The 23,721-nt window shown below is 41.6% G+C and overlaps 1 protein-coding gene across 1 annotated transcript in view; it reads left to right on the top strand.

The window, feature by feature from the left end:
• PDXDC1 (pyridoxal dependent decarboxylase domain containing 1) overlaps nucleotides 1–23,721 on the top strand; it is a 60,029-nt gene that overhangs the window by 10,793 nt on the left and 25,515 nt on the right. Inside the window, exons 2-8 of the mRNA XM_023189717.1 lie at nucleotides 6,845–6,918; nucleotides 7,428–7,493; nucleotides 11,148–11,228; nucleotides 13,555–13,701; nucleotides 15,747–15,936; nucleotides 18,115–18,183; nucleotides 19,017–19,095. Coding sequence (XP_023045485.1) covers nucleotides 6,845–6,918; nucleotides 7,428–7,493; nucleotides 11,148–11,228; nucleotides 13,555–13,701; nucleotides 15,747–15,936; nucleotides 18,115–18,183; nucleotides 19,017–19,095 — 706 coding nt within the window. The remainder of the gene's footprint in view (nucleotides 1–6,844; nucleotides 6,919–7,427; nucleotides 7,494–11,147; nucleotides 11,229–13,554; nucleotides 13,702–15,746; nucleotides 15,937–18,114; nucleotides 18,184–19,016; nucleotides 19,096–23,721) is intronic.

The following is a 23,721-nucleotide window of genomic DNA, read 5'->3' as shown; positions in this document are numbered from 1 at the left end:
GCTATGATCACACCATTGTGACAGCCTGGACAATAGAGCGAGGTTGTGTCTCAAAAAAAAAAAAAAAAGATTGAAAAAGTGCTCATGAAGGTATGAGTAGTAGGGCTTGTTTTATAAAATGAGCTACCTATTAAAGTCTCAGTTCTGGCTGGGTGCAGTTTCTCAGGCCTGTAATCCCAGCACTCTGGGAGGCCAAGGCGGGCAGATCACCTGAGGTCAGGAGTTCAAGACTAGCCTGGCCAACATGGTGAAACCCCGTCTCTACTAAAAATACAAAAAATTAGCTGGGCGTGATGGCGGACGCCTGTAATGCCAGCTACTTGGGAGCCTGAGGCAGGAGAATCACTTGAACCCAGGAGGTGGAGCTTGCAGTGAGCCGAGATCGAGCCACTGCACTCCAGCCTGGGAGACAGAATGAGACTCCATCTCAAAAAAAAGTCTCAGTTTTGTGATAGTGAGGATACAGTTGAATGGTTCTTCTTAGGAAAGGAGAATTAAATCATACCTACCATGCATCTGTGTTAGATAAAATTGTAGCAAAAATATTGAACCCACTTCATTTATACAACAGAATTAACCATACTCGAAATATCATTTATAAATTTGTAGAGAGGTATAACTGTGTCTGAATTCTCAGCAATTAGCATCTATCAGAAAATGTGCACGTAGATACATCCACTCTGTAAATGCTTTGTCGCACTTTTTTTGGTTTTGGGATTTTTGTTTGGGACAGAGTCTTGCTCTGTTGCCCTGGCTGGAGTGCAGTGGCGTTATCTTGGCTCACTGTGACCTCCACCTCCTAGGTTCAAGTGATTCTTGTGCCTCAGCCTCCTGAGTAGCTCGAATTACAGGCACACCGCCACGCCCAGCTAATTTTTGTATATTTAGTAGAGATGGGGTTTCACCATTTTGGCCAGGCTGGTCTCAAACTCTTGACATCAGGTGATCTGCCCCGCCTTGGCCTCCCAAAATGCTGGTTTTATAGGTACGAGCCACCACGCCTGGCCACCCTTTCACTCTTAAAAATGCTCAGGTTTAAGGGTTGGTGGAAAAAGGAAAAAAAAAAAGAAAATGCCCTGATCTGGATGATGAGTTTATGGCCATTTAGTTGAGACTGGTTGTAAAATAGAAATTTTCCCTGTAAAGAGTCACTTTCTTCCCAGGTGAAACCATTAATCAAGCAAGGATAATCTTTAAAATTAAACTGTGGTTCTAAATATGATTTTTGAGTACGAGCTTTTTTAAAGCATTGAGTTGCTTCATTTACTTACTTGATAAAATTGAGAAGCAGTATTGCCCAGTGGTTAAGAGCACTGGTCCTAGAATTTTACTTAGTTTTAAATTCTGACTCTAAAACATACTATGATTTGGGGCTTGTGAGGAAGTAATGTGTGTAGAGGCGTTAATTATTAGCACGATGCCTGCAATATAGTAAGCAACCCAGTAAATACTAGTAATTATAAGGATCATAAATCTGATTGAATACTTACTCTGTGTCTGACCCTGCACTCAGTGCTAAGGGATTCAGAAATTATTTGACATTCTTCTCAGGAACCTGACATAGAATACTGTTTTTCCTTTGTTTGTTTGTTTGTTTTTTGTTTTTGTTTTTTGAGATGGAATTTTGCTGTTGCCTACACTGGAGTGCAGTGGCATCATCTCTGCTCACTGCAGCCTCTGCCTCCCATGTTCAAGCGATTCTCCTGCCTCAGTCTCTTGAATAGCTGGGATTACAGGCGCCCCCCACCAGGCCTGGCAAATTTCTGTATTTTTAGTAGAGATGTGGTTTTGCCATGTTGGCCAGGCTGGTCTCAAGCACCTGGCCTCAGGTGATCCACCCACCTCGGCCTTCCAAAGTGCTGGGATTACAGATGTGAGCCACCGTGCCCGGCCTGTTTTTTTTTTCTGCCAACATTATCAAACAGTCTCCTATGTACTAACTAATAGACATCTTTATGCATCTTTATACAATTTAATTCTTCATTTAGGTTTGTGTCTGGCTGTTGCCCTGCTGTTGTTTATTAATGTTGATCATACAGCTATTTTGGCATTGCCCACAGCTATTGAGCATAAGAAATGTGATGAAGAAAGTGGTAACTGCCCTCAGTAGAAGCTTATGAAGATGCTGTTTTTAGTTTTAAGGGATCAGTTAACCTACAACTTTTCATAGCGCATTCCTTGGTTTAGATCTTAATATTATCCTGAAACTGGGTAATACTTTATATTTTGGATTATCCAGTTAATGCAACAAACACGTGAGGGTCTACAGCATTGGGGTCATTGTTCACATTTTTTCACCCAAACTTAACTATCAGTGCTGCTTTTCCTGCCCACCCACTCCCCCCACCCCCGGCTTACCCCCTGAAGAGCAAGAACTGTTATTTTTATTTAATTTTTTGAGACAGTCTTGCTCTGGCGCCCAGGCTGGAGTGCAGTGGCGCAATTTCAGGTTACTGCAACCTCCACCTCCTGGGTTCAAGCGATTCTCCTGCTGCAGCCTCCCAAGTACCTAGGACTGCAGGCACACGTAACCATGCCCAGCTAATTTTTGTATTTTTAGTAGAGACGGGATTTCACCATGTTGGCCAAGCTGGTCTTGAACTTCTGGGCCTCAGGTGATCCGTCCACTTCACCTTCCCAACATGCTGGTATTATAGGCGTGAGCCACCACGCCTAGCCAGCAAGAACAATTTAAATGTAAGCCAGTCCATGCAGTGCTTGTGCACTCCAGAGTCAGAGATTCACCTGGGGATTATGAATCTGCATTTCCCTCGTGCCTCTCACAGTTTAAACATCTTGTCATTGCATGGGATTTTAGTGTTTATAAATGCGTATGCACGCAATATGGCTTCTAAACTATTTTGTGTGTGTATATATATGTATTATATATGTATATAGATATATGTGTGTGTGTGTGTGTGTATTTGTTGTCGAGACAGGTTCTCACTCTGTCGTCCAGGCTGGAGTGCAGTAGTGTGATAATGGCTCACCACCAAAGCCTCAGCCTCCCAGGCTCACATGATTGTCCCACCTAAACCTCCCAAGTAGTTGGGACTACAGGTACGCACCACCACGCCTGGCTGACTTTTTTTTTTTTTTTTTTTTTGTTTTTTTGCGACGGAGTCTCACTCTGTCGCCCATGCTGGAGTGCAGTGGCCGGGTCTCAGCTCACTGCAAGCTCCGCCTCCCGGGTTCATGCCATTCTCCTGCCTCAGCCTCCTGAGTGGCTGGGACTACAGGCGCCCGCCAGCTCGCCCGGCTAGTTTTTTTTTTGTATTTTTTAGTAGAGACGGGGTTTCACCTTGTTAGCCAGGATGGTCTCGATCTCCTGACCTTGTGATCCGCCCGTCTTGGCCTCCCAAAGTGCTGGGATTACAGGCTTGAGCCACCGCGCCCGGCCCTAGCTGACTTTTGTATTTTTTGCAGCCATGGGGTTTTGCCCTATTGCCTGAGCTGTATTTTGTCTATTTTTTTAAATTTTTTAATTGAGACAAGTTCTTGCTCTGTCGCCCAGGCTGGAGTGCAGCGGCATGATGTTGTCTCACTGTAGCCTTGGCCTGGGCTCAAGCAATCTTTCCGCCTCAGCCTCCTGAGTAGCTGAGACCACAGGCATGCACTACCATGCCTGGCTAACATTTTTTGTATTTTTTGTAGAGACGCGGTTTTGCCACGTTGCCCAGGCTGATCTTAAACTCCTGGACTCAACTGATCCTCCTGCCTTGGCCTCCCAAAGTGCTGGGATTACAGGCATGAGCCACCACGCCTGGCATGTTTTATCTAGTCTTACTGGAAATATACATTATAATTCTATTGAAAGAAATAGCTGTGTTGCGCTTAGAGAACAGTATGTTGATACCCACTCTGGCATGCCTTCCTAAGGGATTTTCAGGGTAATATGACAATCAGAGAATTGAGCCAACTTTAGACGCTCGATCTAAAGAGAAGTTAAAATTAGTAGGAGTCTGAATCCCTGCCTTCAAGAAGCTTGTAATCTAATTGGGGAGCACATTTATACTGGAAAGCACTTCTGTAAAACAATTCACAGTAAAGGGTGTAAGGAATCTTGAGGATAAATGGCAGTCGCAACAACTGCAAGCATTCTGTCCCATTGTCCCCATACAACCAACGTTGTCAAGCAACAAGTCTAGATTTTTGGTTTAGGACAAAAGGCGTCAGTGTCATTAGAGGGTATGTGAAAGAGTAAAAGTGGCTTTATCCATAAAGATTTCCTGGAATTACTGACTTGAAATTGAATAGGTGCTAGGCGAGAGATAGATAAAAGTCATGAGGATGTTTGAGACAGGACGGTCGTTGGGAGCATGAAGGTGTGAACCAAGCCAAACTGTTTTATCTTTTCATTTGGCCAGATGGTAGGGGACACACGGGAGTGTCACAGGAGTGAGGATTATCAGGAGCATCACCAGCTGACTCAGGGGTGAAGATAAATTCTCTTGACCATCATCTGTTCCTCATTCTCCTCACTAACTGTCAGCCCTGAGGCCTTTTTCAAGTGCTTTCTGAGCCTTTTCATAGTTAAAGTGGTGAATTTTATTGAAAACACCTGTTTGAAAATTTGTCTATTTTATCTAAAAATTTGGTTGTGGCTAAATGATTACCTTGTAAGCCCTTGTGGGAGCCAGTGTGATATAATAGAGGCCAGAAACAGGAGTCAGGGACTCCAGGTTTTGGCACCTCACTGTCATTTATTAGCTCCATGACCGTAGGCAAGTCACTTAACCTCTCTGCATCTTAGTTTCCTCACCTCCAAAATATTAGACCAGAATCAGATGTTTTTATGCTATATGTTTTTGGTTTTTTTTTTTTGCAACAGGGTTTTACTCTGTTCCAGGAGTGCAGTGGCACAATCATAGCTTACTGTAGCCTCAAACTCTGAGGCTCAAGTGATCCTCCTACCTCTCCTTCCTAAGTAGCTAGGACTGCAGGAGTGTACCACCGCACCCAGCTAATTTATTTGTTTTTTTGTAAAAGTGGGGTCTCACTATGTTGCCCAGGCTGATCTGGAACTCCTGGCCTCACGTGATTGTTCTGCCATGGCCTCCCAAACAATTTTTTTTTCCTTTTCAGTGAAACTTTTTACAAATAAAACTTTACTTAAAACCCTGTTATATAAAACAGAGCTGATCTGCTAGAGAGCTGGAGGCCCCAGCTGCTGACTTAACCTTTCCTTCTCAGAGTTCTCCCAGGGGCCTTAAAGCTCAGGAGAGCACAGCTGGAAAATCTCTGGCCTAGATCCCTTAGGTCCCATCTAGAATGTAACAATTTCTGAATCTTACATTGATAAATGGAGTGGAGTTTCTTAAAAACAATTTTGAGGAGGCAATGCAGTTTTAAGTATGTACATATTGTATGCCACGCTGTAAGATATTGCTAGATACAGTGAGCAATACGAAAAGATAAACACAGTTCTTCCTTTAAGCAGCACACTTAGAAGAGTAAGAGGGGAACAAAAGAGCTCTAGCTTATATATAATATTGTATGTATTATTGTGTATAATATATATAATGTAATATAAATTATTATAACAACTCATACTACATAGAGATTGAGGTCAACAAGAATTTTCTCCCGAAAAATAACTACAGAGATTAAAAATAGAGAAAGGAAAATGAATGTGTGTGTTTTAATTCTGCAAAAAGGTCAGGCGCAGTGGCTCACGCCTGTAATCCCAGCACTTTGGAAGGCCCAGGTAGAAGGATAACTTGAGCTCAGGAGTTTGAGACCAGCCTGGGCAGCATAATTAGATCTTGTATCCACAAAAAAATTTTAAAAATTAGCCAGGCATGGTGGCGAGCGCTTGTACTTCCAGGTACTCAGGAGGCTGAGGTGGGAGGATCACTTGATCCCTGGAGGTCAAGGCTGCAGTGAGCCACGATCAAACCACTGTACCCCAGCCTGTGTAACAGAGTGACTGTCTCAAAAATAATAATATTTGTCAAAATAGCATGTCTTTGTATCACTGCCACATTGCTTGTCTGAAGTGAAGCTGACTCACTTTGTTATCAGAAGTGGTCTCATCAAAGACCAAGTTGTCCTGCTGCCCTGGAGTGTGGGTCATGCGTTGCCGGTACCCCGGGACTGTGTACAAAGGCCAGGCTGAGGGGACCTTGTGGTTACCTCCATGGGACTTGTAACTTGTCAAGGGAGAGGGTGGCACCAAGTGTGAAGAAGGGCAAGGTCCTTGGTTTTGGCCTCATGTGGTTCTTCCCAGAATGAATGGTGAAAAAATAATAATTCTGCAGGAAAATTTAAATTCTATTTTGTTTACTTTTTGGATGGGAGGTAGGTATACACATGGTACTAAAATTCAAAAGGAACAAAGGGAGGCCAGGTACGGTGGCTCACACCTGCAATCCCAGCACTTTGGGAAGCCGAGGTGGGCAGATCACTTGAGGTCAGGAGTTCGAGACTAGCATGGCCACATGGTGAAACCCCCGTCTCTACTGAAAATATGAAAAGTAGCTGGGCATGGTGGTGTGTGCCTGTAATCCCAGCTACTTGGGAGGCTGAGGCAAGAGAATCACTTGAACCCGGGAGGCAGAGGTTGCAGTGAGCAAGATTGTGCCATTGCACTCTAGCCTGGGTGGCAGAGTGAGACTCCATCGCAAAAAATAAAAATAAAAACAGCGACTTCGTCTGGGAAGTGGGGCTGGAGGACTTTTACTTTTTCTGTTATACTTTTGTACTGTTGGAAGTTTTAAAATCATGCATGTATTTTACAGTAAATCCAGAAGAAATGATGCACTTGATTTTTCTGGGTGAATTGTGTTGCAGAGGTAATAGAGGATTATTAAAATTTCTTTTTTTTTTTTTTTTTGTCTCTCAGATAGCAGACCCCACGTTAGCTGAAATGGGAAAAAACTTGAAGGAGGCAATGAAGATGCTGGAGGACAGTCAGAGGTGAGCAGGACAGAGGTGACCCTGTTCAACAAGTTCAGCCTGCTGTGAAGCCAGCAACTCCGGTTTCCTTCTGTTAAAGATGCCTCTTGGCTTCACAGTGTCACACACAGCTTAGGCTGACTTGAAAATTGGTATTTGTCTTGGGTAAAGGGTGCCTTGTAATTAAGGATTTTGAAATTGAAAGGAAGGACTTAACAATATTTAATTCTATTAAGAGTTTCATTTACTTAATATATTGATTTGACTCTATAAATACTTACTATATATTCAGGTCATATGGGGCACCAAGTAAACAAGAAGTGGGTGGAACTTTTTTGTTGCATATTCTTGTCTTTTCCAGAAACTCAAATGATACCTGAAACTGGAGGCAGGGAGATGTGATAAATGTGTTTGAAATCCCGCCTCAGTCACTAGGAAGTTATAGGCAACACGACCATGTTTGCATGTTCAGGAGTTAGAAATTTGGTATGATGAAATAAATGAACAGCTTTTTCTTTTCTTTAAATTAGAAGAACAGAAGAGGAAAATGGAAAGAAGCTCATATCCGGAGATATTCCAGGCCCACTCCAGGGCAGGTAGGTGGCAGTGAGGATCCATACCTTTAGTTAAGCTGTAAATTTTTGTTGGTTTGTTTTTGAGACGCAGTCTTGCTCTGTAGCCCAGGCTGGGGTGCAGTGGTGCGATCTGGGCTCACTGCAACCTCCACCTCCCAGGTTCAAACAGTTCTTTCTTGTGCCTCAGCCTCCCGAGTAGCTGGGATTACAGGCATGCATCAGCAAACCTGGCTAATTTTTGTATTTTCAGTAGAGATGGGATTTCGCCATGTTGGCCAGGCTGGTTTCTAACTCCTGACCTTGACCTCAGGTGATCCGCCCACCTTGGCCTCCCAAAGTGCTGAGATTACAGGTGTGAGCCACTGTGCCTGGCCTACATTTTTCTTAAACCGGTATCTTATCTTCATTGAGTTACAGTTTTAGTTTTAATGAACACATAGCAAATTTAAATAGACTTATGTGCAGTCTAACATTAGAAAACTGAAGTGCCATTGGCTAGTTGGTGATACTGCTGTATCTACTGGCTTCTCTCCCTCTCCCTCTCCCATTTGGAATTTAATAGAGGCTGAGTACAGTGGGTCACACCTGTAATCCCAGCACTTTGGGAGGCCAAGGAGGGAGGATCACTTGAACCTAGGAGTTCAAGGTTACAGCGATCTGTGATTGTACCACTGCACTCCAGTGGGAGTGATACAGACACTCTCTAATTTTGAGATGGAGTCTCGCTCTGTTGCAAGGCTGGAGTGCAGTGGCATGATCTCAGCTCACTGCAACCTCTGCCTCCCGGATTCAAACGATTCTCTTGCCTCAGCCTCTGGAGTGGCTGGGATTACAGGCGTGCGCCACCACTCCCAGCTAAGTTTTGTATTTTTAGTAGAGACAGGGTTTCACTGTTTTGGCCAGGACGATCTCTATCTCCTCACCTGAGGTGATCCGCCTGCCTTAGCCTCCCAATGTGCTGGGACTACGAGTGTGAACCACTGCACCCGGCCAAAAATTTTTTTAAAAACCAACAATTGGGCCGGGCATGGTGGCTCAAGCCTGTAATCCCAGCACTTTGGGAGGCTGAGACGGGCGGATCACGAGGTCAGGAGATCGAGACCATCTTGGCTAACACAGTGAAACCCCGTCTCTACTAAAAAATACAAAAAACTAGTCGGGCAAGGTGGCAGGCGCCTGTAGTCTCAGCTACTCGGGAGGCTGAGGTAGGAGAATGGCGTGAACCCAGGAGCCGGAGCATGCAGTGAGTTGAGATCCGGCCATTGTACTCCAGCCTGGGCGACAGAGCGAGACTCCGTCTCAAAAAAAAAAAAAAAAACAACAACAATTTAATACAACCTCATGACTCAAAAGTGATACATGGAGCTAGGCACCGTGGTGCACACCTGTAGTCCCAGCTGCTTGGGAGCCTGAGGCAGGAGGATCGCTTGAGTCAAGGAGTTCGAGGCCACCCTGAACGACATGGCGGGACCCTATCAAATCAAAGTGATATACAAATTCGTCATTATAACTGGGATATCATACTTAATTCACTGTTGAAACCTGTAATCTATTTGGTGGACTGAGTTTTATTCTAAGAGTTATTTTAATTTGATAAGATATATTGTTTTCATAATGTAAATGAAAGGAAAATGTCAAATTTAATTACTTTTTTTTGGCAACTGAGGTAAATCTGTCACATCTTCATGCTTTGAGTAGCAGGAAAAGTAGCAAAAAAGTAAATAGCTGACTAAAATTTTCCCAAGACGTTAGCAGTTAATCTGAAATTAGTGTCCCAGCCCTGCTTCCCTGAGACAAACTTATTTTTTTTTTCCTATTATAACCAGGAAACTGCACATAAGTAAACAGTACAACTCCTTTAAATATCCTTTGACCTGAATATAAATGGAACCAGGTTGGAAAAGAAACGTATAGATAAAGGATCACAGTGTGCCAATAACACGCCAAGATACTAATACTTTTAAAACAGTCACTCCTATTCATAGCATGAATAATGCTGATGTGGAGCTAGGTGTGAAGTGCTTTCTCAGCTCAGAACAGGAGGCAGGTCCTATAAAATCTCCTTCTTCCGGGCCTACTGATGGAAGCCAAAGGCTATAAGGTTTAGTCTCCTGATTCTACGCAAGTTTTCCCAGGAGATACACTCCCAGCAGCATCTGTAATTCTCAGAATGACAGCGACTTAAGCCACTGACTAGGAGGATTCACACTTAAGAATGCTGCTACCCAGCATTGAAGAGTAGTAGCATGCCAGGCATAGCTAAGCGCTGTTCCCTTACTGTCTGAAGCCTCCCAAATCCATCACATCCGGCTCGGGGAGTTGGAATAGCTTGCTCAAGGTCATGTGGCAGGCAGCCAAGTGTGCCTCAGGGGCCCCTGCCTGCCCTAATCTCTACAGTGTCTAAGGCCCAGAGCCCCTCTCACTTGAAGGGCAGCACCTTGGGGACAATTGGTTTGGGGACATTGTTTTGATGGCACTTCCTTTTTTGAAAGAGGAAACATCTTTTTAGTCTATTCTCATTGACAGAGGAATAGCTTTACGTTATTCTTGTTGCAAGTTGCCTTGCCAATGCTTGCTACTTCAGCCATTTGAATTCTTTTCATAACCTTCCATCTCCTCATGTAATGAGCATTTCATAGCAACATATCTTGGCTAGAAGTAAAATGGTGTTACACTCTAAGCAGATCTCAGGTTTCCCAGCTTGGGGAAGAGCTGGTAATAAATGAAGCTTGCATAAAGGCTGTTAGTCCAAACAGACAAGATTAAAGAGGAAAATTAGATATACCAGTGGCAATGGAGTATTCTATGATTATCTAGCATTATAATATACTAAGGATGATTATACATTTATTATATTTTATATAACATATAAGTACATATTACAAGGACTTCTGGCTCTTACTACATGCTTATTAAATATTCTCTTGTACTCCAAGATTCAAATGAAATGTGTAGAAATGTTGCTAGAGCAAGACTGGTGGCTGGGCAAGGTGGCTCAGACCTGTAATTCCAGCACTTTTGGAGGCTGAGGCAGGAGGATTGCTTGAGCTCAGTGGTTTGAGACCAGCCTGGGCAACATGGCAAAACCCTGTCTCTACCAAAAATACAAAAACGGCTGGGCATGGTGGCTCACGCCTGTAATCACAGTGCTTTGGGAGGCCTAGGAGGGTGGATCACTTGAAGCCAGGAGTTGAAGACCGGTCTGGCCAACATGGTGACACCCCGTCTCTACTAAAAATACAAAAATTAGCCAGGTGTGGTGTTGTACACCTGTAATCTCAGCTACTCAGGAGGCTGAGGCAGGAGAATCGCTTAAACCCCGGAGGTGGAAGTTGCAGTGAGCCCACATCATGCCATTTCCCTCTAGCTTGGGTGACAAAGTGAGACCCAGTCTCAAAAAAGTAAATAAAAATGAAAAGAGTGGTGACATTTATTAAAATGAAACTCTCATTTAGGTAGATTTATTTAACCACAAGTAAGTTTATATCAGAATTCACTTAATAATTTAAGCTTTGTTTTTTAAAAAGCATAAACTATATACCACATTCTTTCTCTTATAGTTACTTAAGAAAAAAAAAAACTTTAAGTAACGCTAATTGGATGAGGGAAGTAGCGGGAGAGTGGTGGGGGATGTGTGCTGTTCCCATCAGCCCATCAACTCTTCTTCTTCTGCAGTGGACAAGATATGGTGAGCATCCTCCAGTTAGTTCAGAATCTGATGCATGGAGATGAAGATGAGGAGCCCCAGAGCCCCAGGTAATGAACCTGGCAGCTTCTCTTCTCGAGTGTATGTTCTTGATTTCAGTAGTGATTGCACTCTGACCAGTTGCTCCAGTAAGAAGCTATATTTCATCGAGTTACATATGATATTAAAATAATCCTTTTTCTTTTCAGAAAGATATTTATATGTCATATATATTTTGTGAAATGAATGCATTTATTGAAATTAGATCCCGTAGTTTTTATGGTATCATGCCTTAGAGAGGTGCTGACTAGAAGGACTGAAGAGTGAGTGTTGTATGTCTTTCTGCTGCTGTGCTTCTGCTTCCTAAGAATTGCTGCACCTGTGTTAGTTACTTAGTTAGTTTTCTCTTTAATTATTTTAAATTTAATGTTTTGAAATAAGTGAAATTATTCTCTTGGTTCAAAATTCAGATAATAAAAAACGATATACAAAGGGAATTTTCCTTCCTACCTCTATCTCCCTACCGTGTTTTCTTCTCTAGAGACAAACATTACCAGTTTCTTGTATATTCTTCCAGAGAGATTTTATATGTATTACACACAAGCAAAATGTCCATGCCCACCCTAATACATAATTACTGCGCACATGTTCTGCACCTTGCATTTTTTCACTTATGTCTTGGAGCTCACTGCATATTAATGCACAGGAGCTTTCTCCTTTGTCAAAGCTATGTATTTTACTGTGAACAGATGAACCGTATTTTATTTTATTGGTCCCCTGTCATGCTGCACTGTTACAAACATGGCTGCAGCAAACAACTTTCGACATGTGTCCCTTCTCACAGAAGCAAGTGTCTGGAGGACCAAGTCCTGAAAATGGGGTTGCTGTCTCAGACAGTGCGTGCTGTTGGAATTTTGATAGATCCTGCCACATTTCCCTCCGTGGAGTTGTGGCATTTAGCAGTCCCACCAGCAATGTATGAGAGTACTTTATTTCCACACTTTCACCTGCAAAGGCGTTATCAGACTGAAGGATCATTGATAAGTGATATTCTGATGAGAAATCTGATAAGTGAGAAGTGGTATTTCAGCATAATTTGAATTTGTGGGTTTTTTTATTATGAACCAAGTGAAATGTCTTTTTGTATGCTTTAAGACCCATTTATGTTTCTAGGAACTGTCTGTTACCCATGATCCTATTAGGTTGTCTCATTATTTACAGTTAACAATTGTAAACTTATTCCTTCTTTTTACAGTTATTCTTTATAAGGGAAATTAGTTTCAATTATATATAAAACATTTTATATAATCAATTTTAATTATATATAAAATAATACCTAGTCCCACATGAATTTGCTGTATTATTGCAATAAATCCTATTTGATGCAGAGACTTGGGAATTAATTCTTTTTTTTTTTTTTTTGAGATGGATTCTTACTCTTTCACCCAGGCTGGAATGCAGTGGTGCCATTTTGGCTCACTTCAACCTGTGCCTCCTGGATTCACTCCATTTTCCTGCCTCAGCCTCCCTAGTAGCTGGGATTACAGGTGCCCACCACCATGCCCGGCTAATTTTTTTGTATTTTTAGTAGAGATGGGGTTTCACTGTGTTAGCCAGGATGGTTTCAGTCTCCTGACCTCGTGATCCGCCTGCTTCGGCCTCCCAGAGTGCTGGGATTACAGGCATGAGCCACCACGCCTGGCCAGGATTTCTTTCTTTAAAAAATGCTTTCAGCTCATTTTACCTTAGCTCTACCCTCCATAATTCTTAAGGCTGCTATTTAATTTTTAAAATATTTTAATAGGAAATTATTTTAAAAGTTTGTAGGTACTCAATTTAAAAAGGGACGTTTACCTCCTGGAACTCAAATTATAAAAATATTTTTCTGGCCAGGTGTGGTGGCTCATGCCTGTAATCCCAGCACTTTGGGAGGCCAAAGCAGGTGGATCACCTGAAGTCAGGAGTTCAAGAGCATCCTAGCCAACATGTGAAACCCCATCTCTACTAAAAATACAAAAAATTAGCCGGGCTTGGTGTGGGCGCCTGTAATTCCAGCTACTTGGGAGGCTGAGACCAGAGAATCATGTGAACCCAGGAGGTGGAGGTTGTAGTGAGCCGAGATAGCACCACTGCACCCCAGCCTGGGCATCAAGAGGGGGACTCTGTCTCAGGAAAAAAAAAAAACATATATATATATACGTATTTTTTTTTTCTCCGTCTCAAAAAAGAGAAAATTCTCACCAGACTATCAATACTGTATATGCATTGAATTTTCATTTGCTTTCTGGGCCATTAAGTAGATTTCAAGTCTGACAGATATTTCTGTGGAATTCTGTGTCTCTAAGTTCTATGTCCTTTTTTATGGTTTGACTCTAATACTTTAACTTTGCTTAATAGAATCCAAAATATTGGAGAACAAGGTCATATGGCTTTGCTGGGACATAGTCTGGGAGCTTATATTTCAACTCTGGACAAAGAGAAACTGAGAAAACTTACAACTAGGATACTTTCAGATACTACCTTGTGGCTATGCAGAATTTTCAGGTAAAGACATGATGAGTTTCCGGTGAAGACTTTTATGGGTCGGGTATAGTCGGAAAGATCTTTTTTCTGGAGCTGTACTACTTGGGTTCAGATTTCCTCCTTCTTGGAAGGAGTGTTTAACCTCTCAATGCCTGTTTCATCGTCTGTTAGATGGGGATAGTATTAATACCTATTTCATAGAAGTGTTGTGAGGATTAAATGAGCTAATAGACTAACACGTGTGAAGGGTGGAGAATAGAAGCACGTATGTGTTTGATAGGGTGAGCAGTTATTTATTTGTGGGGTATCTAAATGGCACATGTCAGTAGAAGATAGAGCAATGATCTAGATTCAAATACAGTTGTCCCTTATCCTTGGGTGTCCTTGGGGTATTGGTTCTGGACCTCCTATCCTCACCCCATGGATAAAACAATTCATGGATGCTCAAATCCCTTATGTAAAATAGCACAGTATTTGCATATAATTTAGGCACATCTTCGTGTATACTTTAATCTGTTGATTACACATAATACCTAATATGATGTAAGTGCTGTGTAAACAGTTGTTACACTGTATTGTTTAGGGAATAATGACAAGAAAGTCTGTAGATATTCAGTATAGATGCACCCATCTTTTTAAATTTCTGAAGATTTTTTTACTCATGGTTGGTTGAATCCACAGATGCAGAACCCACAGGTTCGGAGGGCCAGCTGTGCTTTGAAAATATTAGCTTGTGTTTTATTAGAAAGAAAACTCTGGAGGCCAGGTGCGGTGGCTCATGCCTGTAATCCCAGCACTTTGGGAGGCTGAGGTGGGCGGATCACAAGGTGAGGAAATCGAGACCATTCTGGCTAACATGGCGAAACCCCGTCTCTAATGAAAATACAAAAACATTAGCCGGGCGTGGTAGTGGACGCCTGTAGTCCCAGCTACTCGGGAGCCTGAGGCACTGCACTCCAGCCTGGGTGACAGAACGAGACTCCGTGTCAAAAAAAAAAAAAAAGAAAACTCTCTCATAAGGAAGATGAATATGTGCTATGAAATTGAAATTCGTTTTATTCTGTGATAATCCTAGCAATATTAAGGAATTACAACAGATGAAGGATTCAGCAGGAGACATAGGACTAGTGGTATTGGGTTTATGCTGTTACTTTTATGGAGAAGGAATGTTTGCCTAACTTCAGACATTTAACTTGAGAGATCCTCACTTTCAGTGTTGAGAAAGAACTTGGCCAAGCAGGAGTATAAGTTTGCCCAACTTTATTAAAGGAGCAGTGTTCTGTTGTTCTAGTAAAAATCTAATGCCTGTAGTTGAAATTGTCCCTCCTCCTCTAGGAGATGGAGCCTCAGCAGATTATAGTAAAACCAAAAATTAGCCTGACTAGCTTTTTTTTTTGAGACGGAATCTCGCTCTGTCACCCAGGCTGGAGTGCAATGGCACAATCTTGGCCCACTGCACCCTCCACCTCCCAGGTTTAAGGAATTCTCCTGCCGCAGTCTCCTGAGTAGCTGGAACTACAGGCACTCCACCACAGCTGGCAATTTGTAGAGACGGGGTTTCACCATGTTGGCCAGGCTAGTCTCGAACTCCTGACGTCAGGTGATCCGCCTGCCTTGGCTTCCCAAAGTGCTGAGATTACAGGTGTGAGCCACCACACCCAGCCTCTGACTAGCATTTTTGACAGTTTTATTTACTTTGGATGTTTTAGGGCTGAAACTCTGCTATAAACTATGCCTGTGTTATCCAGTGCTGGCTTTAGTTCATAATAAGCCAGAACCATGGTCTTCAGGCTTTTTATATCTGGGAACTCTTGATCTCTACTTGTTTTCCGTTTCTGCTTTTTATGGAATTGGGTGTGGATGGAGGGTTATTGTCTCGCTGCTTGGTAACCCTAGCTGTAATGAGGTGTCAGCCATCTATGAGGATTTTTCACATTCCTGTCCTCTCTGCCTGGTGTAAGTGACAATTCCTAGCTTGAGAAAAGAATTGTCTCCATGATTATTAAGGTTGACTTATACAATCCTTAACTAGAAATAAGAGCATATTCATATGTATCTCTTAACAGATATGAAAATGGCTGTGCTTATTTCCATGAAGAGGAAAGAGAAGGACTTGCAAAGATATGTAGGCTTGCCATTCATTCTCGATATGAAGACTTCGTAGTGGATGGCTTCAATGTGTTATATAACAAGAAGCCTGTCATATATCTTAGTGCTGCTGCTAGACCTGGCCTGGGCCAATACCTTTGTAATCAGGTAATGTGGTATCAGGTGGCTATTTTAAAGAAATAAAGTCTTCTTTTGCCCTGAAAGTTTTAAAGTTGACCCATTTCTGTAGTTGCTGTTCTTGTTGAGTGAAAAGAAAGATGGTCTTATATGCTTTTGTCATATTTGTAAAAATTACTGAATTTAGAAATAAAGAATATGTGGTAGATTACCCAAGGGCAACCACAGTCAACAATTTCTCTTTCTTCCCAGGCTTTAGTCGAAGGGGGTGTGTTTGTGTTTATATGGTTGTATCTGGCTCTTTTCACTCACTGTTAAAACAGGAATATATCATTTTAATAATAATTTTTCAAAGTATAGTTTATTTTTAATGCCTTTATGGTATTTCTTCAAGTGAATATATAGTAATTAACTGTTGCTTTTTTGGAAAATAGTGTTTGCGTTCTCTTGCTTTCCGTGGCCATTTTCAGGTAATGCTCTTTGTGTACTGCTGTTAGGGACTTCTCTGTGCATAAAGCTCTTTTGTATTTTATTTAGGGGTATGGTCCTCAGATGGATTTTCAGAGTCAGTCTAGAATTGCTGGGTCAAAGAGCATGACTTTTTTTTTTTTTTTTTTTTTTTTTGAGATGGAGTCTCGCTCTGTTCACCAGGCTGGAGTGCAGTGACGCAATCTCGGCTCATTGCAAGCTCCACCTCCTGGGTTCACGTCATTATTCCTGCCTCAGCCTCCCAAGTAGCTGGAACTACAAGCGCCTGCCACCACGGCCAGCTAATTTTTTTGTATTTTTTTAGTAGAGAGGGGATTTTACTGTGTTAGCCAGGATGGTCTCGATCTCCTGACCTTGTGATCTGCCCGCCTTAGCCTCCCAAAATGCTGGGATTACAGGCGTGAGCCACCGCGCCTGGCTGAGCATGACTATTTTTAAAGTTCATGGTGCTTCTAGCCCAAGTGGGGGGACTACATCGAGATAAGACACTGTTAACCTTCTTTACCAAGAACGTTTGAAAGCAAAACCCATAGGGTTGGAGGGTTCCTCTTTTGTAAGCTGTAGGAGTCCCAGGGGTATGTTTGGGAGACACTCAGTGATTTTGAAATTGATTCTGAGCTGTGATCACTGGTGGCAAGAAATTATGTCCTCTTCTTGAGGGTGTACAAAATGGGGAGTTTAATAATAATCCTCTGAAACGTGAAAGGAATTACTTAGTGTCTACTGCAAGCCAGGCTCTTGGGGACACAAGGCTGTTTGGGGTCAACAGTCTGACCTTCAAAAGGTGTGTGAGAGTGTTCTGTTGAGAACGGCAGCTGGCAGAGCAGCGTATGTAAGATGGTTATGTTCATGTTTTTTAAAGTGTGTGTATCCTTTATACCTATGTTTTTGTACCTAGAAAAAGACATAATTTTATACCTAGAAAATATCTGAAAGGTTATGTATTAAACTGTTCACGGGTGGATTGGTGGCTTATAGGGTAGGGGGCGAGGCATTTTCACTTTTAATACCTGTATTTTTTTGATGATTTATTTTACTCGGGTGTCACATTCATAATTTTTAATCCTTTAAGGAGAAAAATGTGCTTATTAAATTTTTGGTCTCTGAAAGCTACCAAGTCTTAGTCATACAGAACAATATGTTGCAACTGTTTACAATTCCTAAAACTGTAAACTCCTCAAGGACTTGGAAGCTAAACATTAAGAATATAAAATTAAGTTGACAATCACTGTGTCTATGCATAACACTGACTTCACTTCTCTTGAGAAATGTGCATCTGCTAATCCATATTTATTACTTTTTAGGTGTGGGTGGACCCAAAAATAAGATACTGTTCTTTGAATGCCTTCAGCTTGTGTTATTTACCAGTAATACTTGGAGAAAGAAGCCAAAATTGCCCCCATGAAAATGCTCACAACCCAGTTGTTTCCGTGTTTGCCAAAGTGTTTCTGGTATATTCTAGAATATACCAAAGATAGTAACTTGACTCATTTAGAAAATTTTACATTATATCCTCTTATAAGGCACTTGGAGATTCACCTTTTTTTTTTTTGGCTTGGCTTTCTAAATGTACTTTTACATCGATTTATAATATTAAGACTTCATAAGGAGAGAGATTTCTTAGAATAATCGTGGCTTGTCTTAGAGCCACAGCCTTTCACAATCTGAAGTGAATGGTGCAGAGAGCTTTCTTGTCAAGTCATGTGTTTCTTCCTGCAGCTCGGCTTGCCCTTTCCCTGCTTGTGCCGTGTACCCTGTAACACTATGTTTGGATCCCAGCATCAGATGGTGAGTTTTACTTCTGGTTTGTAAAATCATGTGGGATTGTGTTTTGAAACTGCCTTTCAAATGAAGTTCTGTTTGCTGGCCTCCAGATAATTAGTAGCTTACTCATGTATTGCTTGGATCCTTGCATTGTGTAATATATGCTTCTGTTAATATGTGAATGTCTATGAAGGTTGGTTGGTATATAGGTCAGGGGCACCTGGCTTTTAAGGAGTCTTGTAATTACTGTATCACCTGCTTTAAGTAGAAACATAGCAGCTCAATTAAGCACCAGAAATTTCTTCTAAAGCTCGTACATTTAATGAGTTAGCACTGTTGCCTGGATTTATGAATGGGCAGATTTTGAAAATGAGGTTCTTCATTGTCACTGTGGGATTGAGTTCTGCTTATTTTCAGACATGCAGGTGATAAATCTCTCCTTAATGATTCCGAAAGGAAAATGAAGGGATGGATTTTAGAGTTTTGTATTTCTTTTGTCAAGGTAGTTTGATTTTCTAGTTCAGGTACGTCAATGAGTAATAGTAGAGATACATTCTTGGCTATTATAGGGGAGTTGAGAGAACATTTCATTTAAATGTAAATGTTTAAAACCAAAGAAATGTTCCTGCATGTGTACAGTTTTTACCTTTAATCTTGTTTAACTGATTTTTCTAGTCTTCAAGGAAAACTATTTGATTTTCACATCTATGATGAGAGAAAACAGAAAAATTGTCAAGAGTAAGAATTGATTTGACATTACTTTTGAGAGTTATCTGCTTCTTTTGTAAGTCATAATTTTTCATTTTATAGCTTTTATACTAGATGCCTCATTTTTTAATGGTTTGTTTTGGTTCCAGGATGTTGCCTTCCTGGAGAAAATGATTAAAGATGACATAGAGCGAGGAAGACTGCCCCTGTTGCTTGTCGCAAATGCAGGTAGGTAGCATGATGCTGAATCTACCATTTTGAAGATATAGGAGTGAGGCTAAGTCCTCAGCCTATAAAAGATAAAGTCTTAAGAAATGTGTGTGTGCCATATGTTTAAGATAGTCCGTATCCACATTGTAGCAAAAACTGTAAGAGTGAAGTTGGCTCATTAGATTTTCTTTAATCATTGGTTTGTTTTGGAAGTCATTTTATGTGTGTGTATACTTTTTCATTTAGATTGTAAATGCTTCTCTATCTTCTCCTTCATGTACTTCCTTTCTCTGTTCTAAACTGAATTTTATTTTATTTTTTTGAGACAGTCTCACTCTGTTGCCCAGGCTGGAGTGCAGTGGCAGAATGTCACCTCACTGCAATCTCTGCCTCCCAGGTTCAAGTGTTTCTCCTGCCTCAACCTCCTGAGTTGCTGGGATTACAGGTGTGTGGTACCACATCTGGCTAATTTCTTGTATTTTTAGTAGAGACAGGGTTTCACTATGTTGGCCAGGCTGGTCTCGAACTCCTGACCTCAGGTGATCCGCCTACCTCAGCCTCCCAAATTGCTGGGATTACAGGCATGAGCCACTGTGCCTGGCCTGAATTTTTAAATGACACATTTAAGCCAGGTGTGGTGGCACGTGCCTATAGTCCCCCTACTCAGGAGACAAGCAAGATGTTGGCTTAAGCCCAGAAGTTCAATACCAGCCTGGGTAACACAGCAAGACCCCATCTCAATAAATAAATAAAAATAATTGTACTGACATTGTAAGATTGTTGTAAAAATTAAACAAGAAAATACATGAAATGTCACACTTAAATATCTACCTTATAGGCAGCAGAGCAACTACCACTTTCTGCTCCATTTATCATTTTCAGCATCATACTTGAAATCTAAGACAGTGCAATAAGGTAAAAAAAATAACTGACATATAGATTAGAAAGGAAGAAGTAAAACTTTGTTTGCAGGCATGATTGTATAGATAGAAAACTAAAGAAAAACTACTGGAACTAATTATCAAATCTAAACCGTTTTCTGGATTTTTATATACTAGCAAAGAACAATTGGAAATTGAATTTTAAATGTCATTTATAGTAGGATCAAAAAACATGAAAAATTTATGAATAAATTTAACAAAATATATGCAAGATCTATACGTTGAAAACTAAGAATGTTACTGAGAGAAATTCAAGAAGACCCAAAAACGATATGCCATACACATGGGTTGGAAGACTAAGTATGAGGTCAGTTCTTCCCAAACTAATCTATAGATTCTACTCAGTCCCTCTTAAAATCTCAACAGGCTACAATTTCTTATAGAAATTGATGAGCTAATTCTAAAGTTTATATAGAAATACAAAGGATCTAGGAATAGCCCAAAGAATTTTGAAAAAGAACAAAATTGGAAGACTTATCTTGTCATACTTCAAGACTTCCTATGAAGCTACAAGTAAGACTGTGTGAGATTGGCCAAAGAAAATAGAGAATTCAGAAATAGACTCATGTGACATATATGGTCACTTCAGGTTTTTACAGATGCCCAGGTAATTCAAGTGAGAAAGGACAATCTTTTTCCATCAGTGGTCTTAGAGCTTGGATATCCTTATGGAAAACAACTGAATCTTAACCCTTATCTTATTCTCTGTATATATAAATATTAACTAGAAATGGTTCATCAACCTAAGCATAGACCTAAGACAATAAAATGTCTTGAAGAAAATACACGGAGATCTTTGTGACCTTAGGTTACATTTCTTAGGACATAGAATATGTGAACCATAAATTGTACTTTATCAAAAATTGAAAGCATTCACTGTTTGAAAGCCCCTAGTAAGATGAAAGGTAAGTTACAGACTGGGAGAAATATTTGCGACACATGTTTTTCTTATTTCTCTTTTTTTTTTTTTTTGTCTTTTTTATTTTTTATTTTTTTGAGATGGAGTTTTGCTCTGCTGCCCAGGCTGGGGTACAGTGGTGCAACCTCGGCTCACTGCAACCTCCACCTCCCGGCTCCAAGCGATTCGCCTGCCTCAGCCTCACGAGTAGCTGGGATTACAGGCGCACACTGCCACGCCTGTAAAACACAAAATATTTTTGTATTTTTAGTAGAGATGGGATTTCGCCATGTTGGCCAGGCTGATCTCTAACTCCTGACCTCAAGTGATCCACCTGCCTTGGCCTCCCAAAGTGATGGGATTACAGGCGTGAGCTACCACACCCTGCTAACCACTGTCCCAGGCCTGTCTTCTTTTAAAATTTCTTTTTCATTCTTTTCCCAAGAAGCTACAAAACATTTGTTTGACAAAGAACTTGTATCCAAAATATATAAAGAACTGTTACAACTCAATAAGGAGACTAGCAATAATTTTTTTTTTTTTTTTTTTTTTGAGATGGAGTCTCATTCTGTTTCCCAGACTGGAGTGCAGTGGTGCAATCTTGGCTCACTGCAACCTCCACCTCCCGGGTTCCAGCGATTCTTCTGCTTTAGCCTCCCAAGTAGCTGGGATTACAGGTATGCACCACCACACCTAGCTAATTTTTTTTGTATTTTTAGTGGAGATGGGGTTTCACTGTGTTGACCAGGCTGGTCTTGAACTCCTGACCTCAGGTGATCCACCTGCCTTGGCCTCCCAAAGTGCCAGGATTACAGGTGTGAGCCACTGTGCCCAGCCTACAATACAATTTTTTCAATGAACAGAAGATTTGAGCACATACTTTATCAAAGAAAATGAAAATGTATAGCACTTGAAAAGATGTTTAACATCATTAGTCATTAGTGAAATGCAAATTAAGATCACCATGAGCCATTACTACATGTCTGTTAGAATGGAGAAATTACAGGTGGCTCACGCTTGTAATCCCAACACTTTGGGAGGTTGAGACAGGAAGATCGCTTGCCCTCAGGTGTTCGAGACCAGCCTGGGCAACATGGCGAAACCCCTAGGAAATTTCTACCAAAAGTACTAAACAGTAGCCAGGTGTGGTGGTGTGCACCTGTAGTCCCAGCTACTGGAGAGGCTGCGGTGGGAGATTGGCTTGAGCCCAGGAGAGAGAGGTTGCAGTGAGCCAAGATTGCGCTACCATACCCCAGCCTGGGTGACAGCGTGAGACCCTTTCTTAAAAAAAAAAAAAAAAAAAAAAATTCTTTAAAATACAATGTCAGGCCAGGCACAGTGACTCATGCCTGTAATCCCAGCACCTTGGGAGGCTGAGGCAGGCAGATCACCTGGGTTTGGGAGTTGGAGACCAGCCTGGCTAACATGGTGAAACTTTGTCTCTACTAAAAATGCAAAAATAGCTGGGTGTGGTGGCACTTGCGTGTAGTCCCAGCTACTTGGGAGGCTGAAGGAGGAGAATCGCTTGAACCTGGAAGGCGGAGGTTGCAGTGAGCCCAGATAGCCCTACTGTATTCCAGCCTGGGTAACAGAGTGACACTGTCTCAAAAAAAAAAAAAAAAAAAATAGGTCAAATGCTGGTAAGGATGCGGAGGACCTGGAGCAAGTCAAATGCGGATACAACGTCAAATGCAGGCTATGTGAGTTGTTACAGCAGCTCTGGAAAAGCTTGGCACTTCCTCAAAAAGCTGAACATGGAATTTTTAAGTCACTATACTGGCTAGGAAAAAAAAGTAAATAAACATAGAATTGCCATATAATAATAAAGAGTAATAAAAACATATCTCCGCACAGAGACTTGTATGCTGCCTGTAATCCCAGGACTTTGGCAGGCCAAGGTGGGAGGAACCCTTGAGGCCAGCCTGGGCAACATAGCATGACCTCATATCTACGAAAAATAGAAAAAAATTAGCCCAGCGTGGTGGTGGGCGTCTGTAGTCCCAGCTCCTTGGGAGGCTGAAGTGGATGGGTGGATTGCTTGAGCCGAGGAGGTCAAAGCTGCAGTGAACTATGATAGTGTCACTGCACTCCAGCCTGGGTGACAAAGCAAGACCTTTTCTCTAAAAAATAGAAGACTTGTATGCAAATGTTCAGAACTGAAATAACCCCAATGTCCTTCACCTGGTGAATGGATAAACAGATAAACAAATTGTGCTGTATTCAGCTCATGGACAACTAAGCAGTAAATAGAGCTACTGACATACATATTACTGTGAATGAATTTCAAAAGCATATACAAAAAGCCAGACTCAGAAGTTACAATAATGAATGATTCCACTGATAAGAAATTCTACAAAAGTTACAATAATGGATGATTCCACTGATAAGACATTCTATAAAAGGCAAAACTAGGCCGGGCATGGTGGCTCATGCTTCTAATCCCAGCACTTTGCAAGGCCGAGGTGGGTGGATTACAAGGTCAGGAGATCGAGACCATCCTGGCTAACACAGTGAAACCCCGTCTCCACTAAAAATACAAAAAATAAGCTGGGCGTGGTGGCGTGCGCCTGTAGTCCCAGCTACTCGGGAGACTGAGGCAGGAGAATGGCATGAACTTGGGAGGCAGAGGTTGCAGTGAGATGAGATCGTGCCACTGCACTCCAGCCTGGGTGACAGAGTGAGACTCCGTCTCTATTAAAGATAATAATAATGAAATAATAATAAATTAGCCGGGCATGGTGGCGGGTGCCTGTAGTCTCAGCTACTCGGGAGGCTGAGGCAGGAGAATGGCGTGAACCCAGGAGG

Source organism: Piliocolobus tephrosceles, chromosome 17, assembly GCF_002776525.5.
Source record: "Piliocolobus tephrosceles isolate RC106 chromosome 17, ASM277652v3, whole genome shotgun sequence".
Lineage (NCBI taxonomy): Eukaryota > Metazoa > Chordata > Mammalia > Primates > Cercopithecidae > Piliocolobus > Piliocolobus tephrosceles.
Note: the sequence above shows the minus strand (reverse complement) of the source record. Positions and strands in the feature narration are given on the sequence as shown.